Raw genomic sequence first — 17,403 nt, 5'->3', positions numbered from 1 at the left:
CACACGTGCATCTATGCTTGTGGACCTTCTGTGACATGATGCGTAATCCACACAGCTGTGAAGGTAAGTCATACCTTAAGAAAACAGTGATTTGAGGTTAAGGGGATTCCTCTGAAGTGGTGCAAAAGTGTGAAAAAGGTCAGAAAGAAGTTGTTTAATGTTTGTGTACATGGACATGTCTGGGGATAAATGTATGCTCACCACCTCAATGAACTCAAGCAACAAGGAGCAAAAGTCCTTACTGATGCGAGACCAGTGAAGTCATACAGGAAACAATTACTTCAACTTATTTGTGTGTTTGTTTGCTGTTGTGAAACTGTAAGTAAAGAGTGGAAGGTGGATCTAGCTGAGAATCTGCACGTTTTCTGAGCAATGTCTTGTGATTGACATGTCATTAGCTAAAAACTATAAACTAGTTACCACTCTTTCCTGATGCCTGAGTGTAATATACAAAGAGAACCTAATATTTTGTTCAATATGACAACAAACCATTGAGCGGTGAACACATCAGAAAAATGCTTGCTTGATCTTGTCACATGGTCATTGGTCATTTTACCATACACTCCTTTTTGACTTGACCAGTAGTCTTTTCACAATCACAAGGGTATTTAGCAATGACCCTGGTGAAGGCCACAGGGGGAAATGTGTTGGTCACGCATTAAAACTGGTTCCTAATACTTTAAGTTTCACTGGAGTCTTCATGTCATTAGATCTTTGTCTTCGCCATGAACCTTGAAAGTTGTTCCAGAAAGGTTTGTTGCTATTTTAATGTAAAGAACATGGTTATTTCTGTTGCAGCAGCTGTTATAAATGCAAAAGTAAAATGCAAGATTCTTTTGAGTAATTAACTTTTTGCAGGAATATCTGTAATTATATGTGCAGACTCTGCTGACTGTTCAAAGCAATGCAGTGGCATTTATCTAGTTCTCATCCTGTTACAGCAACATCGATTACTGCCTATAAAAGCAATAAATAAATAAATAAAAGCAACCAGCATATGTCTGCTAACCTAACCCTGCTCTCCACATATGCTTTGATTAGGTCAGCAGCCTCTGCTGTTCTGATAGTTATTGTTACCTGAGACGTTTCTGTCCAGTGTTCATTAAAGCTGGATTTTTAAAAATTATTTATATAGAAGAAGCAGTAAATAAAAAAGGGTTAAACACACAGTTTCACTCTCTAACTGCTCCTCTTCCTGGAGTGAAGCACAGCCTGATAACCTCCCTCTTCTTCCTGCTCTTAAACACAGCACCTCCTCTCTGTCCACGTGTTTCCTCGTTCCCTCCCCTTCAGATCTGCACTTTGAAGATGGGTGTAACCAACATGTGGTGACATGTAAGAGCTGACAGGCTCCATTCACTGCAGAAACATGTTGTTGAGATCAGAGCTCAGACTAGTTTCAGTTATAAGGAAGTGAAACTCACACAGTCACTGACACTGAGAGGAGAAATGGCACAGAAAGGAGTTCAGCTGGACCGAGAAACCTTCTCTTGTTCCATCTGTTTGGATCTACTGAAGGATCCGGTGACCACAGCCTGTGGACACAGCTACTGCAGGAACTGTATTAAAAGTTTCTGGGATGAAGAGGACAGGAAGGGAATCCACAGCTGCCCTCAGTGCAGGAAGACGTTCACACCGAGGCCTGTCCTGGAGAAAAACACCATGTTAGCAGCTTTAGTGGAGCAGCTGAAGAAGACTGGACTCCAAGCTGCTCCAGCTGATCACTGCTATGCTGGACCTGAAGATGTGGCCTGTGATGTCTGCACTGGGAGGAAGCTGAAAGCCATCAAGTCCTGTTTAGTCTGTCTGGCCTCTTACTGTGAGAAACACCTCCAACCTCACTATGATGCAGCTCCATTAAAGAAACACAAGCTGGTGGCCCCCTCCAAGAAGCTCCAGGACAACATCTGCTCTCGTCATAATGAGGTGATGAAGATTTTCTGTCGTACTGATCAGCAGAGTATCTGTTATCTCTGCTTGATGGATGAACATAAAGGCCATGAAACAGTCCCAGCTGCAGCAGAAAGGACTGAGAAGCAGAAGGAGCTCGAGGTGAGACGACTAAACATCCAGCAGAGAATCCAGGAGCGAGAGAAAGATGTGAAGCTGCTTCAACAGGAGGTGGAGGCCATCAATGGCTCTGCTGATAAAGCAGTGGAGGACAGTGAGAAGATGTTCACTGAGCTGATCCGTCTCCTCCAGAAAAGAAGCTCTGATGTGAAGCAGCAGGTCAGATCCCAGCAGGAAACTGAAGTGAGTCGAGTCAAAGAGCTTCAGGAGAAGCTGGAGCAGGAGATCGCTGAGCTGAAGAGGAAAGATGGCGAGCTGGAGCAGCTCTCACACACAGAGGATCACAACCAGTTTCTACACAACTACCCCTCACTGTCAGCACTCAGTGAGTCTGCACACTCATCCAGCATCAATATTCGTCCTCTGAGCTACTTTGAGGATGTGACAGCAGCTGTGTCAGAGACCAGAGATAAACTACAGGACATTCTGAGAGAGGAATGGACAAACATCTCACTGACAGTCACTGAAGAGGATGTTTTACTGTCACCAGCAGAGCCAAAGACCAGAGCTGGATTCTTAAAATGTTCACGTGAAATCACACTGGATCCAAACACAGCACACAAAGAGCTGTTATTATCTAAAGGGGACAGAAAAGTAACACAGTTGAAACAACAACAGTCTTATTCTGATCATCCAGACAGATTCACTGGATGGTTTCAGGTCCTGAGTAGAGAGAGTCTGACTGGACGTTGTTACTGGGAGGTGGAGTGGAGAGGGAGAGTTCGTGTAGCAGTCGCATACAAGAATATCAGCAGAGCAGGGAGGGGCTATGAATGTGGATTTGGATTCAATAACAAATCTTGGGCATTAGATTGTGACACAAACAGATATATATTTCGACACAACAATGTCCAAACTGTCCTCTCAGGTCCTCGGTCCTCCAGAGTAGGAGTGTACCTGGATCACAGAGCAGGTATTCTGTCTTTCTACAGCGTCTCTGAAACCATGACTCTCCTCCACAGAGTCCAGACCACATTCACTCAGCCGCTCTATGCTGGAGTTTGTCTTGGACTTGGAGCCACTGCAGAGTTGATTAAAGTCAAATAGAGAAGACAGGTTCATGTTGATCCCTGACCATTATATGTACTTGTGTAGTTTCTAAATGAGGCTTTACATTTTAGAAGCTGAGAAGTTCAGTGGTCCATTGATGTGTGAAAATAATATTGCACTGATTCAAACTGTACTTACATTTATATACCTTACATCAATATAAATCTGAATTTGTTCTTATGGCTGATAATCATGTGAGTTTAAATGATACTACTCTTCATATTCAGCATGTTTGACTCTGTATGAGTGAATCACAGGGGTTAGAAGTTTGTAGGTCACGATGCAGGTCTCACACTATACGGCCCGATGCTCTGATGCGACCTGAGTGCTCACACTGTGCGTCCATAACATGAAGCCTATAACACAAAATCTGTCTCAGCACAGTGCAGTCCATCACCAGTGTTCGGTCCTCCAGCACCAGCTGGACTGGTTAAAACAGCAGAACACAGGATCCATCAGACAAGCGACTCAGAATGAGTTGGACAATGCTGCGGTCGAGGTACTGCAACTACATGACTTGGATGTGTGTGAAAAAGTACTCTGGAAACCTTCAGAGATACCTGACTCTTGAACGATGGGGGATTATGAAAAGATTGTAGTGACTTAAATGTGCCTGATGGAGTTAGTAAAGGTGCCGCTGTGCCTCGAGCTGATGACAGCACCATAGAAACGGATGTGTTAGTGGAGGAGGTTTGGACACACGTCTGCTTTAATGTGTTTTGCTATTAAAAGATGACAGAATGTTTTATTTACACTAATAGTTGTTAATAAATAGGATTTGCTGAATCAAATTATGTTCTGATATTGTTTTTGTATCATCGTTACATAACATCAATTTCCACATTGTACACATGCAGTTATAGTGATGACGGACACATTAGTAATGATGATGTGAGACACTTACTGACATGTACAGATGGATTTTCTAAGTATGCATGCAGGTGTCTTCAAACCAAGGCAGGAACATCTGTTGCATCTGCTTTTGAGGACGAGTGAGGGACGTGTACCTGCTAATACGTACGGCTCTGATGTCACTAACATCTCCTTGAACTCTAAATCAGTGTTTCCAACCACTGTGCTGCAGCACATACAGGGAGTGCAGATTTATTAGGCAAGTTGTAACAAAATAAAAAGGAAAAAAGAAAAGAAAAGCCTTGTTAAGTCATGACATATGCTCTTCGTCCCAGGAGGGTAAATCATACCAAACCTAATTGTCAGGTTCAAATTTGTAACAAAAGACAAATCATCGGCCAGATTAATCTCAAGCATTCATCCATCAGCCACACACCTTGCGACACACAACATACAACATAACCCTGATGTCTTTTCACATAATAAGTTTCTTCTCATGTAATCAGATGTGTGCCATGTTAAAACTTCTTCACACACCTCAGAAACTCAACAACCTATTAGCTCGCCCAGCTCACTCTTTCAAGACCCCTCATCAGCATTCTGTTTTCCCCCAGCTTTGATGCAATCATCTGTCCTCCCATAATATTAGTCCACTAGTCTATGTATCACTTCTCATCTAAGTGACTTGGATAAGATGACAAACAGAATCACATGCTTAAGATGCTGTCTGGTCTTCATGAGTTTCATTGTATGTGTATGTAGGGTTAGTAGGATTAATACATTTTCCGTTTGTGTTTTTTTTGTGTACCTTTTTCATTTTGTAGTGCTTCAGACTCCTCAAATGTTCCCACTTAAAGCAGTTATTTTCCTTTTTCACAGGTTTGCTAACCCAAATTTTGATTTCCCACACTAAACAACAGCATTCCTCTGTACACTCACCTGCTTCTTCCACTCTGTTCTCCTCTCCCACTCTGCAGTCCAATGGCAGTCAGTTCTCTTCAGCTTTGGCCTGTGTTTTCCACTGTCTCATCTTGGCATTTCACTCCAAAAGTGGCAAATGTCACACAGTGAAGTTGTAGCTTGCTGGAAACACATGTCCATCCAGTCAGGTGATGGGTTTTCTTTCTCTCTGATGCCGTTTGCCCAAAGCGCTGCTGGACCTCTCTGCTCAGGATACTGCTGTCTCTTGACCTGCTGTGAGCTCTTGATATCCATCTCATTGTTCTAGAACTGCACTCCTTGTCTTCAGGCAGAGGTTAGCTTCCGTGGAGCTTGCTTTCTCGGGGTGAGAAACACATAGGAGTTAACCTGTAAACACAATTCAGCCAAGACTCGGCCTGGGTGTTTCTAATGATGTTAACCTATAATTGTCGTCCAACTGCTGCATGTGGAAATTTGATCCTGGTCTGCTTTTCACCTGCAAGTCACACCCTCTGCTAGGCCGGGTTAGCCTCGCAGAGGCAGTGGCGAGGCTAACCCGGCACCCTCGCCTCTGCTAACCCTGTTTTCACAATAGAGAGACGCCTAAAACAACACACATCTCTCTCTCTGGTTTTTGAACTCTCCTTTCTTTAAAACAGAAAGTGAGATTGAAGTTGCCTTAGGCTGAGCTCTTCATTTATCACTTCCTTTTTTTTCATCAACAGCACAACTATTTTCTTTCTTTTCTGTCCACTGGGGTAGACGCTGACCTGCAGAATCACCTCTTCCCCCGTTGGAGACTATTCTCACCCACACACTTTCACACCTCTCTGTGGTTCACACACACAGTGACTTCAGACACATTACACTGCTTTGCGCACAATTTCACTTCTTTTCTTCCTTCAATGATCTACATATTACGTGCTGCCTGGTGAATACTTTGCAATGTTTTCCATCCCCTTTCAAGGCATACTTACTACTTACTCAGTTTATTCCCCATCATGGCTCAAGAGTTGGGAGTTCGTCTTGTAATCGGAAGGTTGCCGGTTCGAGCCCCGGCTTGGACAGTCTCGGTTGTTGAGTCCTTGGACAAGACACTTCACCCATTGCCTACTGGTGGTGGTCAGAGGGCCCGGTGGCGCCAGTGTCCAGCAGCCTCGCCTCTGTCAGTGCGCCCCAGCCATCACCAGTGTGTGAATGGGTGGATGACTAAATGTGTAAAGCGCTTTGGGGTCCTTAGCGTCCTTAGGGACTAGTAATGCATTTACACTTAACAAGACAACTTTCAGCCGCACACAGACCACGTCTGGCCCACACTTGTTCACACACAAAATAGGCCTATGATCTCCCTTAAAGCAGAGTCACCAGTGAGAGCTCTATCCTCCTTACATACAAAACCAAACACTTTACGTCCTCAGTGGCGGAGAAAAAAACCTCCTTTCGGTGGTGAAACCATCCTTAAACCCTCTTGAAAACTGGCGGACAAACCAGACCTCCTTAAAAAAATTAAAAACTGGTGGGGAAATCAGGTAGCTTATCCACCTTAAAATAAAATAATTAAACAGCCTTTATTGCAGCCTTTTATTCTCATGGTCACAGAAGGTTACAACACTGCATGTGTGTGTGTGTGTGTGTGTGTGTGTGTGTGTAATAATAATAATCACAGGGAAAGAAACACACACAACTAATAGGTACTATCTAACACCAGTGCAGAAGATGCAAATTCATAGAAAATATCAATATGACTCATGTAATGTTCAGTAGAAAACCAGCGTGTCTCATGGAGTAGCCCAGAGAAAACATTAGTGAATGTTGTATATCAGTCAAACAGGAGATCTTCTGTCACCATCAGGTGACACAGTTATTAAACAGTTAATTAAACGTCATCAGAGTTGTTACTTTATCATTTCTATTAGTGTTCCCTTACCAATGTCTTTTTTTTTTCTGTGTATTCTACTATGTCTACTTCTAGTTGTTATATGGCTGTCTATGATGGTACTGCATACTGTTTTTGGTGCATATATCTGTGTTTCTCAGGTCTGTTCCCTGGATTTTCTCTGGATTTTGTTCACCTGGCTTTTATCCTGTATGTTTCAGTTGTTTGTATTAAATTACAGTAGTTTTCTTTTTCCTCTTTAATAAACATGTGGAACTATTTTTTTAAATAAGATAGCGCTGGAGTTTTCTTCCTTTTTGAATTTTTCAATGCATTTTTGTCATGTTACAATGGCGTTGATTTGTGTTATTGTCCGACGAAGATCACGAGTGCTGGAAACATTTGCAAAACAACTGGTAAAGTTGGAAACTTGCAGTGTGCGAGCTGTTGATTTTTTTTTTCATGGACATTGTTAACTATGTTTCAGATCAGTAACTGGCTCATTTGTTTGTTTTGCATAGATGTGCATGTATTTATTTTATTGTTGCTCTGTTTTGACGTTGCTAGTTTGAGATACTGTCATCTCTGAGACGACCATTTCTGTACCTGAACCCTGGGCAGAAACAATAAACTTGACTAAACTGATATTAAAAACACTGGTTTGTTCTAATCCAGATGTAGTAGCTTTATGATGGTTTCTGCAGGTTGAAGAACAGCTGGAATCATCATCTGAACATTTAACTCCTGTAAGAGCAGCACAAAGATGCAGAAACAGGCTCTCTCTCAGTGTCGTTTTACAAATGTTACAGCTGCAGTAAAAACAAGATGAAAATAATCAGGGTGAATTTAATTGTTACTGAAACAACATGTAAGGTCTTCACTAAATACCTCACCATCTACAATCCCTCTCTAATCAGTCGTGTTGATAGGCTGTAAAGCTGTAAAACCATAAAAGTCCACAAAAACACCACTGCAAGCATCACAGGGAAACATTAGTGCAGGCACACAGTGACTGTTTCGCTTTCAGCTTCTGCAGCCAAGCAGAAAATATGCAAATGAGGAACAAAATCCAACAGATTTAACAGAAGTAATGACCTTTTTTTTCTGTCCTGCTAAAACACATCACTAATAGCAGAAACATTAGACGTGCTTGTTTAACTAAAGGAGAATCGCAGAAAGAATCAGGACACCAGCACTTAAGCAGCTAACACATAATAAAAGGAGCTGCAAAGGAAAAACAGGGAGAATAAAAACACCATAAACAACATCCTGACTCATCTGCATGAATCACAGCAGGTTCATCTGGAGTGTGTTTGTTTTAATTGTTGCTCTGAGTTCACACTTGAGCACCTGTGCACACAGAAGCATCTCTGTTGTTTTGTACCTCTGGTCACATTAAGATGGGCAGTGGGAGACTTTGGAGGGGCTTGCTCACATAAAATCAAATACAGTTGACATAATCTTCCAACAGCAGAATCTTTTTTTCTGGATAAATCAAAATCAGAGACTTGAACACCTACACAGCATCTGAACATGTGCATACTGTCCTCACTACAGTCCCAAAGCTCATCATCTTGATATGACTTATGGTTCCATAACAGGGTGTCAGTTCTGGAGTTTCCCCAAAATTACTGTTAACAGTACATATTCAGTCATAACCACACAGGCACTGCCTCTAAATAAAACCCAGTATCTGTAAAAACACCCCATGATGTGAAGATGAGAGTAATGAGTTACACAGACCATCAGAGGGGGCAAAAGTACAGACGTTCTTTACTTAAGTAGAAGTACAGATACCTGTGTTTTTAAAAAAAATATTCTCCAGTAAAAGCACTGAAACAACTTCTTTGAGTAAAAGTGAAAAGGTACAGTTTGCAGGTTACAAGGTAACTAAAGCTTGTGCTATATTAATATAAGAATATAATCAGAAAATATTATTAGTGCACAAGAATACAAATATTATTCTAATCTAAATTCTAATTCTAATGAATGTGCTTATTTTGATTTGAAAGATTTCAAAACAATAACTGTTTCCTGTTGCCTACTTTGTAGAGGGTGACTTTGCCTCTAAACAGGAAAATGAGCAGTCAGGGGTTAAAGTGGTGGAGGAACTCTAAAATTAGTAATGGCGCTCAGTGTAGGGAAAAAATGATGGCCCACAATAATTTCTGATGTAAGCTTCATAAAGTTTTCTTAGTGTAAAGGCTGCAATCAGCTGACCTGCTGCTCTTTGTGGATTTACACAACTGAACTTAACAACATGTACGCAGTTTCACCAGCTATCATATCTGATGTCCATCCCCTACACTCACACTATGGTAAATGGTAAATGGACTGGTTCTTATATAGCGCTTTTCTACTCTTCTGAGCACTCAAAGCGCTTTACACAACTTGTGCATTCACCCATTCACACCAGCACATTTTTTCTAGGTGCTTTCTAACTGACATTCACACACATTCATACTCCGATGAATGCATCGGAGAGCAATTTCGGGTTAGTATCTTGCCCAAGGATATTTGGCATGCAGACTAGGGGAAGCCAGGAATCGAACCACCAACCTTCCGATCAGTAGATGACCTGCTCTACCACCTGAGCTACAGCCACTATGCGGCTTCACACTAGACAGTATACAGCTCAATTCAGTTAAGTAATCTAAGCATCATTATCTTAAATGCAAATTCATTTCTGCCACACTTGATGTAACCATAAGCAGTCCAACAGTGTTTTATAGTGAATTCACCACATGAATGCAAACTAACCTGTTTTCCCCGGACACAACAACACACTAGCTACTCTGAAGTACCACAACCATAACTCCAGCCCACTTTAATCCCTGAGTATAAACACTAGATGAACTTAAAGGAACAAGTCTGCTTTGGAAATGTAAGGAGGAACTATCCATCCATCCATTCGCTTCCGCTTATCCTTTTCAGGGTCGCGGGAGCCTATCCCAGCTGTCATAGGGCAAGAGGCAGGGTACACCCTGGAGAGTTCCCCAGTCTGTCGCAGGGCCAACACACAGGGACAGACAACCATTCACACTCACATTCATTCGCACATTCACACGTAGTGACAATTTGGATTAATCAATTAACCTATCCCCACAAGCTGCATGTCTTTGGACGGTGGGAGGAAGCCGGAGTACCCGGAGGGAACCCACGCAAACACGGGGAGAACATGCAAACTCCACACAGAAAGCACCCGGCCTGATGGTGGAATTGAACTCAGGACTTTTTTGCTGTGCAGCAACAGTGCTAACCACCGTGCCACCATGCTGACCGCATAATAATTGTTTATTTAATAATCATTAATCAATTTAATTCAATTTTTTAATAAGCAAATGAACACAACAACAGTTGCGTCATGGTGCTTTATGCAGGCCTGGGGATCTGAAGACCATTTAAAGGTTCCTGGATGAACACTTCTTGTTTTTTAGGAATTTAACTGAATTTTTAGGATTTTACTGTACTAATAAATTATGTTCGTGTGTTTTTGTAGATTTTTATTATTTTTATTAAAAAACTTGTGGTGAAAGCACCATGAGACTCATCGGTAGCAGAGTGTGAAATGCTTCCTGTTTCCCAGTTATTGATTGTAAATCTCTAAAATGGTCAGTAAATACAATCAGATGACACTGTGTTTAAAGAAGAGATTTAAGAAAGTTCAACAAATCAACCAAGTGAAAAATTCCACTTTAATTACCACAAGTCAAAGTGGACACAATTCTATCCCCAGAGACGAAACCAAGTGTTATACCAGGCAGTAAACATGTTTATTTAACCTTCAGACCGTATTATCATCAAACATTATATAGTGTTATTTACAGTGATTCATTTCCATGTACATTATTTTCCAGTCCCCTTCAGCCTCACCACTGTTGTTATGGAGGAGCAGTGGTGATGAGCTACTGGGTCTGCTGAGCTCTAAAACTAAAACTGGTACTCGGAACCTGAAGTTTGAACAGTGACGCAGCCACACAGCTTGTTATGTCCAGGCTAACAGTCCTCACAGCTGCAGAAAAAACAGCGAACATGTTCCCCTTGTGTGAATCTGTTGGACTGTTTCTTGTAAGTGAATTCAGTGCCTGAAGATGAACACTAACAGCTAAGTGTGATTTAATTAAGACGAACACTTACTGACTTTTGTAGATTCAGTTACTACGGCAACAGTCCCTCCTCCTCCCCCTCTGCCTGTTAGTGTTGAATTCAAAACAGCTTATCTGGCTCCCTCTGCTGGTTAAACTGTTGAACTACCACATTAACTTGTTACCAAAAAGTTGATTCTGTGACCTGTGAGGTCAGTTCCTTCATCATTAATATGCAATAATACTAATAATACCAATAATAACAACTTTTTCTAATGATTTTTCTTATCTCTATATTTAAAATATAATATGCATAATACAATATATATTACAAGTAAATAAAATAAATAAAATAAAATCATTTAAAGTAATTAAATATTTAGAATAATGATCATCTGAACCTTTGCATTAAGAAGTAAAAAGTCTTTTCATTTTTGTTGAATACCCCCGATTTAAAGCAACACTTACTGTTGGCTTCATTAGAAATTCCAGAGCATTCCTAATATTTTGGCCAGTCTATCACCATACATGAAGGGGAAATCATGTTAGTAACTCATTTCAACAAGAACCAGGCGCAGGGGCATGTTTATCACCTCTTTCTTTAACAGTTGCTGTAGTTTTGAAAGCATGATTGGAGTGCTCCATATCATTTATTTCATTTAAGGTACGAGTTTCTGTTGGCCAGCAAGGTGTTGGTGGAAACTGTGCTACTGTAGGCCAAAGATGAAGCGAGATGAGAGGGGGAAGGTTTGTTAGGAGGCAGAGAGAGGTGTTAAGGGAGCCTCCAGGCAGGCGGAAAGGAAGATGAGTCAATCAACATGCTTAAGTTATCAGTTTTAAAACAACAATCAGTGATTGTTCTTTTTAAAAGCATTTGACAATAATTAAATGCTACACTTTAAAAATTAGCAGTGGCTCATGGTGAAAGCAGCCAATCATTTGACCTTAATCCTTGATTTGCTGTGTGACTGTAAGGTCTGGCTAATAGTTGTAGTTTCTGTTTATTGTTTTCGCTCAGCTTTTCAGCTCAATCTTTTCACCACTTCTTCCACACTGAACTTTTCCTACAAGCTGGGGATGGGCTGGTCAAGTTAAGAGATTTGATTGGGCAATCCAGTGTCAGCAATGAAAATGAATGAATGGGCTGCTGTGAGTGGTTGTACAGCTAGTGTGAGCCTTTCAGGCCTCCTCTGATAATTTCAATGACAGATGACGAATTAAATGAGACATCAAACATCAATGTCCTTTAATAATTACCACTGTGATCCAACTTTCCTGTCACTGGTTTAAAGGATTTCTCAAACCAGTTAATGAAGGTTTATATACACAACAGGTTACAATTGCACAAGTGCTGCTGATTGGCTGAGGAAGAATAAAGTAGTCATGGTAAACTACTGACCAAGTTACTGTAAGATGACATAGCAACAAGATGCTACCCAAGACAACCCTGAGTGTCCAGGCGATCTGATATCCTTGTGTTGGTGTTGTTCCCTCGTCATCATAAATAATGTTGTTCCAGGTTCAACATTGCAAGTGAACAATCACCTTCTCCTGACATCATCCGCGACCTCGAAAAAAGCAAACGCCTTCAAAAAATCTACTTCACTTGCGAGAAGAGAAACCACCTCTGTAAGGACAATATGTATAATGCTTACCGTTTATTAAGAAAAAGTATCCTGAAATTCAAAGAATTCAAGTTCCTGGATCGGCGGACAGAAGAGGTTTCTCCATTTCTGTGTTAAAAGTGTGGACTTCAAACTACCACTTTTTAAATTGTGTTGATAGGCCACATAAAACCAGAGTTATGATTAAAAATATGCGCAATGTTTTTTTTCCTGAATACTAACGTTGTGTTTACAGTGGGAAGGGAAGCACTTGAAAGTATTCTCTGTTTGTGACAAAAAAAAACCCAGAAAGAAAAAACCTTGGCTTTCTATTAGTGGAAAAAAATTCTACTTTTTTATACTCGAGTTTTATGTTTTTTGTCTGATTTGAGATCAATTGTTTTAATATAGTATTTCAAAATGAAAAAATAGCTGTAAATTTTGACATGTTAAGGTGTGCTGAAAAGAATGATACCAAACAAGACAAGATAAACGGTTTTTAAAGGTGAAATGTAGAAGTAAAATCCAAAGCAGACAAAATACCTATTATACCTAGCATTTAGTCACTTTTATAAAGGTTTTATGAACCCATAAATTGAGGGAAAAAATACTGGGCCAAGAATGGACCCCTGAGTCATTCCACATAAGAGCAGGGTTTTTATGAGGAAATTTGTACCCCAGCCTAACTGTAAAGTTAACTACTGTGCCATTTCAGTTCTGTGCTGTGCTTTATAACTTTAAATAATTTGTAATATTTTTTCTAATACAAGTTTCAACAGGACTTAAGTAAAAGGGAGTTTAGAAATCTGTCTACAGTTGGATAAAACTTTAGGAACAATATTTATGGTTAGCAGGAACAGTGTGAAGCCTTCTATAAATAACAGTGCGTGAAATATCTTTCAATTTGCGAGAAGGAACAATGTCCTCGATTGATTGTGCATCGATCCATTGGTAATTCCTCAGGGCTCCACTAGAGGGATTCGCGCCTCTTGTCCTTCACTCTGTACAGACGAGTGAAAGCCAGCGCTTTGTGTCAGTATCATCATTCATCTCTCCTCGTTTCCCCTGTTTAAGGTAACTGCACGCACAGAACTCTGTGTATTACAGTTGACTATTAGCCCACCATCATTGTTTATTGTAAGGAAAGAGGTGACTTGTGGACAGTTTTTGCTGAGAAGTTTCAGCTGAACTCCGTTGCTGTTTAAGCTAGCTTTCACTGGTGTCCCGCCTTATTGAATGACAGTTTTTCTGCCACTATCTGTATTTAAGTTAACTACTGAAAGACATATACAGCGCATAAAGTATTATTTCATTACTGTTGAAAGTCAGCGAATGTGTCAGCTAACATATGTGAGTTAAAAAGATGTATTTACCTTATGTTACAGTTCAAGTTGTGCACCGTCTAAATACTCTCATAAGTTAAAACAGGGCAACTTAGTTTGGAAACTGTGGTCCTGAGACTGAGTGTATCCATGCAGAGAGAATATGGTTTGGGTTGTGTTGTTTTTGTAACACTCAATACAGACGAGTGAAAACGAGATCTGCGTGTCACTATCATTCATTCAGCTCTCATCATTATTTCCACTTTTTAAGGGCACAAAAATACCAGCAATCTTTACATAATGTTTTGTAAATTCGCACAAATGGGAATAATGGCGATAAATGTTTTTCAGTAACTAGTAATCTAACTAATTAGTATTTCTGTCGTTACAATGGTGTTGCTATTACTAACAAGAAAATGCAGTGCGGTCAACACACAGAGGGTTGAAGCTGTCTTTAGTTCACAAATATTTAAGAGAAACCGGCCAAATTATAAGCCTGAAGACAAGACGTTAATGAAGAACACAGATGTAAGAGCGGTCAGACTCAGGACAGATAACTGGAAAACTTTTATCATAACTCTGTATCTTGGAAGGACTGAAATAATGTTTCAGTATCTAACATTTGATCTGTGAGTTTATTCTCCCAAAACAATACTTTATTGTTTTGACATTTACAAACTGAGGTTATTTTTTATTATGAATATGACCTTCTGAATTTACTGAACCTTCCTGCCTTCTTGGGGCCATTTGTTGCCACTTACATGTGTTAAATGGCTGCCATTTCCACTGTGTTCAGTGGAATATAACCAAACTTGTTAAAGGATAGTTTTTTTTCTGTCCGATTTAATATTTCAGTGTTAATTTCTTAAATCAGCCTAAAATGGCTGAGCAGCAAAAATCCCCACACCCATACCCCTAGTGGTCATTTTGTGCCCGTTGACTTCCATTATAAACGCTATTTTTCACGGCTAAAAAATTACGGTCAAAGGGATCGTCATGAATCCAGCTTAGGTTTCGTTTTGTACTAGAGGCCTTAGAGTTGTAATTTTTTTATTTGTCCACCAGGTGGCGCCCTTGTTTCACATTTGACGCCTGCTCGGAAATACCCCTTTCCAGCGGCCTGCTCGAGACACACTCGCGGGAAAAGGCACACTCATTCCCCGCATGCAGCGGGAGCTCGGCCCGCTGACCGGGCTGGACCATTTCCTTCCCTTAGGATCGTTTGATGGCGCTTTTTTTTTTAAATCAACAGGAAATGACGTATTTGTTTTCACGTGGTAGCGGAAGTGTGTGCTGCAGACACGGAAACCGAACCATATGCCCCGGCGCTGCGCGAGACACACCCGCGGCAGAGGCACTCCTCCCCGGGGAGCTGGAGCAGCAGCGCCGCCTGGAGACCATTTTTGGCTTCTGCAAAAAAAATTAAAAATGGATCGAAATGAATGTTGGTGTCAATCTTTTGTCCATCTAAAGGCCTAATTATAATAACAATAAAATTTTACTTCAAATGTTTTTTTTTTTAAATATTTAGTTTTTCTGTTTTTTGGGGCTGAAAAACAGGGCGCTCATGTAATACAACTGGGATTTAAAGGGTTAAAACAACGAAAATATAATTAAAACTTTATATGAATATTTCAGGGAGAAGTAGTTTTAAAAGACTGACCAATTTAAAGTGAAAAAAAATTAATATTTAATATTTTTATTGCACTTTTTGGGGAATTGTCCTTAGGCATGCATTTTTTAATGTGCTCCTGCAAAAAAAAATAATGGCAGGTCAAAATGAATGTTGGTGCCAATCTTTGGTCCATCTGAAGGCCTAATTATAATAACAATCAAATATTACTTCAAATGGTTTTTTTTGAAAATATTTAGTTTTTTTGTTTTTTGGGGCTAAAAAAACAGGACGCTCATGTAATTAAACTACGATTAAAAATAAATAAATAATTAAAATATATTTAAAACTTTATATAAATATTTCAGGGAGAAGTAGTTTTAAAAGATTGGCTAATTTAAAGTGGAAAAAAATATGAATATATAATGTTTTTATAGCAGTTTTTGGGGCGTGGCACAAAATGGTCATTAGGGATAAGGGTGTGCGCTTTATTAAAAGAAAACAGGAAATAACTTTTTGGTGCCACTTTGACTTCTTTTTGATATATTTAACATTTAATTAGTACAAGAACAACATTTAAATGGCATATAAACGTAATGTTAGGAAAATATAGAAAACGGATAACAAAAGGTCAAAGGAACAGCTATTCAGTGTGACTGACAGGTGATCTCCGTGCAAAGTAAAAACAGCACAACTGTGAGCTCTCAGCAACTCCCATCTCAACAATGATGTAGACAAAAAAAAGTGGAAAATAAAACACACATTTTAACCAATTGTCCATCAGTGGCTTCTGTCTATTTCAGTGTAATGAACTCTGCAGTATCTTCATGATCCAAAAAATCAAGTCCAGCATAGAGCGGCTGAGTGAATGTGGTCTGGACTCTGTGGAGGAGAGTCATGGTTTCAGAGACGCTGTAGAAAGACAGAATACCTGCTCTGTGATCCAGGTACACTCCTACTCTGGAGGACCGAGGACCTGAGAGGACAGTTTGGATTTTGTTGTGCCAAAATTCATATTTGTTGATATAACACTTCAGTGACCACGATTTTTGATTGAATCCAAAAAAACACGTCTGATTTTCCTACTCTTCGGATATTCTTGTATGTGACTGCTACTTCAACTCCTTTTCCTCTCCACTCCACCTCCCAGTAATAACGTCTAGTCAGACTCTCTTTACTCAGGATCTGAAGCCATCCAGTAAATCTGTCTGGATGATCAGAATAGGATTGTTCTTCTTTGGTATACATAGCTTTTCTGTTCCCCTCAGATAATAACAGATGTGTGTTTGCTGTGTTTGGATCCAGTGTGATTTCACTTGAATATTTTAAGAATCCAGCTCTGGTCTTTGGCTCTGGTGGTGACAGTAAAACATCCTCTTCAGTGACTTTTATTTTTGCAAGTCAAATTCGGTACAAATATGACTTTTATTTTGTAGTACTTCACAATAAAGCCTATCAGATAAATGATTTAGCACCAACCTAAAAATAAACAAACCATATAGACTTTAACAAAATTAAGATTAAGAAACTGCCATGAAATCTTCTGTAAAGATGATCTAAATATTGCATAATCCATGAGCCCAAGTTCATCGAGCAAGAACAAGGATTTATATCTTCATACCCTGAAACACGTCTGCTAGAAGTAACCTGTGAAGCTCTTGTCTGACCTGAAACTGTTTCAATCCCCCTTAAACAACAAAATGACTGGATGTGCATCAGTGAGGGTGGTGTCTGCCCATCATTATGGGCAGCATTATTATTGAGATCTGATAATGCTGTTGCACACCATTATCAGATCTCAATGTTTCCTTCTTTGGAGTCAGAGTGGTATGATTTGGACCGATAATTGAACTGGGACGAGAAATGAAGGGTTTTGCTTCAGGAGCCAACTTGGTGTCTGCACCTCCATCAGGGGAATACAGGAAGGCGATGTTTATCTTTAATCTGTTAAAAACTAACAGAAACACTATAATGTGACATCCCTGCTCTACAGGATGTGAGGAGAGTGATG

The 17,403-nt window shown here is 40.0% G+C and overlaps 1 protein-coding gene across 1 annotated transcript; it reads left to right on the top strand.

The window, feature by feature from the left end:
- Nucleotides 1-1,352: 1,352 nt before the first annotated feature.
- Nucleotides 1,353-3,911, top strand: LOC309699525 (tripartite motif-containing protein 16-like). The gene has a single exon (XM_082522607.1). The coding sequence runs from the start codon at nt 1,450-1,452 to the stop codon at nt 3,115-3,117; it is 1,668 nt and encodes a 555-aa protein (XP_082378733.1). The 5' UTR covers nt 1,353-1,449; the 3' UTR covers nt 3,118-3,911.
- Nucleotides 3,912-17,403: the final 13,492 nt, after the last annotated feature.

Source organism: Aulonocara stuartgranti (genome assembly GCF_965226115.1).
Source record: "Aulonocara stuartgranti genome assembly, chromosome: 3".
NCBI classification, from domain to species: Eukaryota; Metazoa; Chordata; class Actinopteri; order Cichliformes; family Cichlidae; genus Aulonocara; species Aulonocara stuartgranti.
This window is presented reverse-complemented; position numbering and strand designations above follow the sequence as displayed.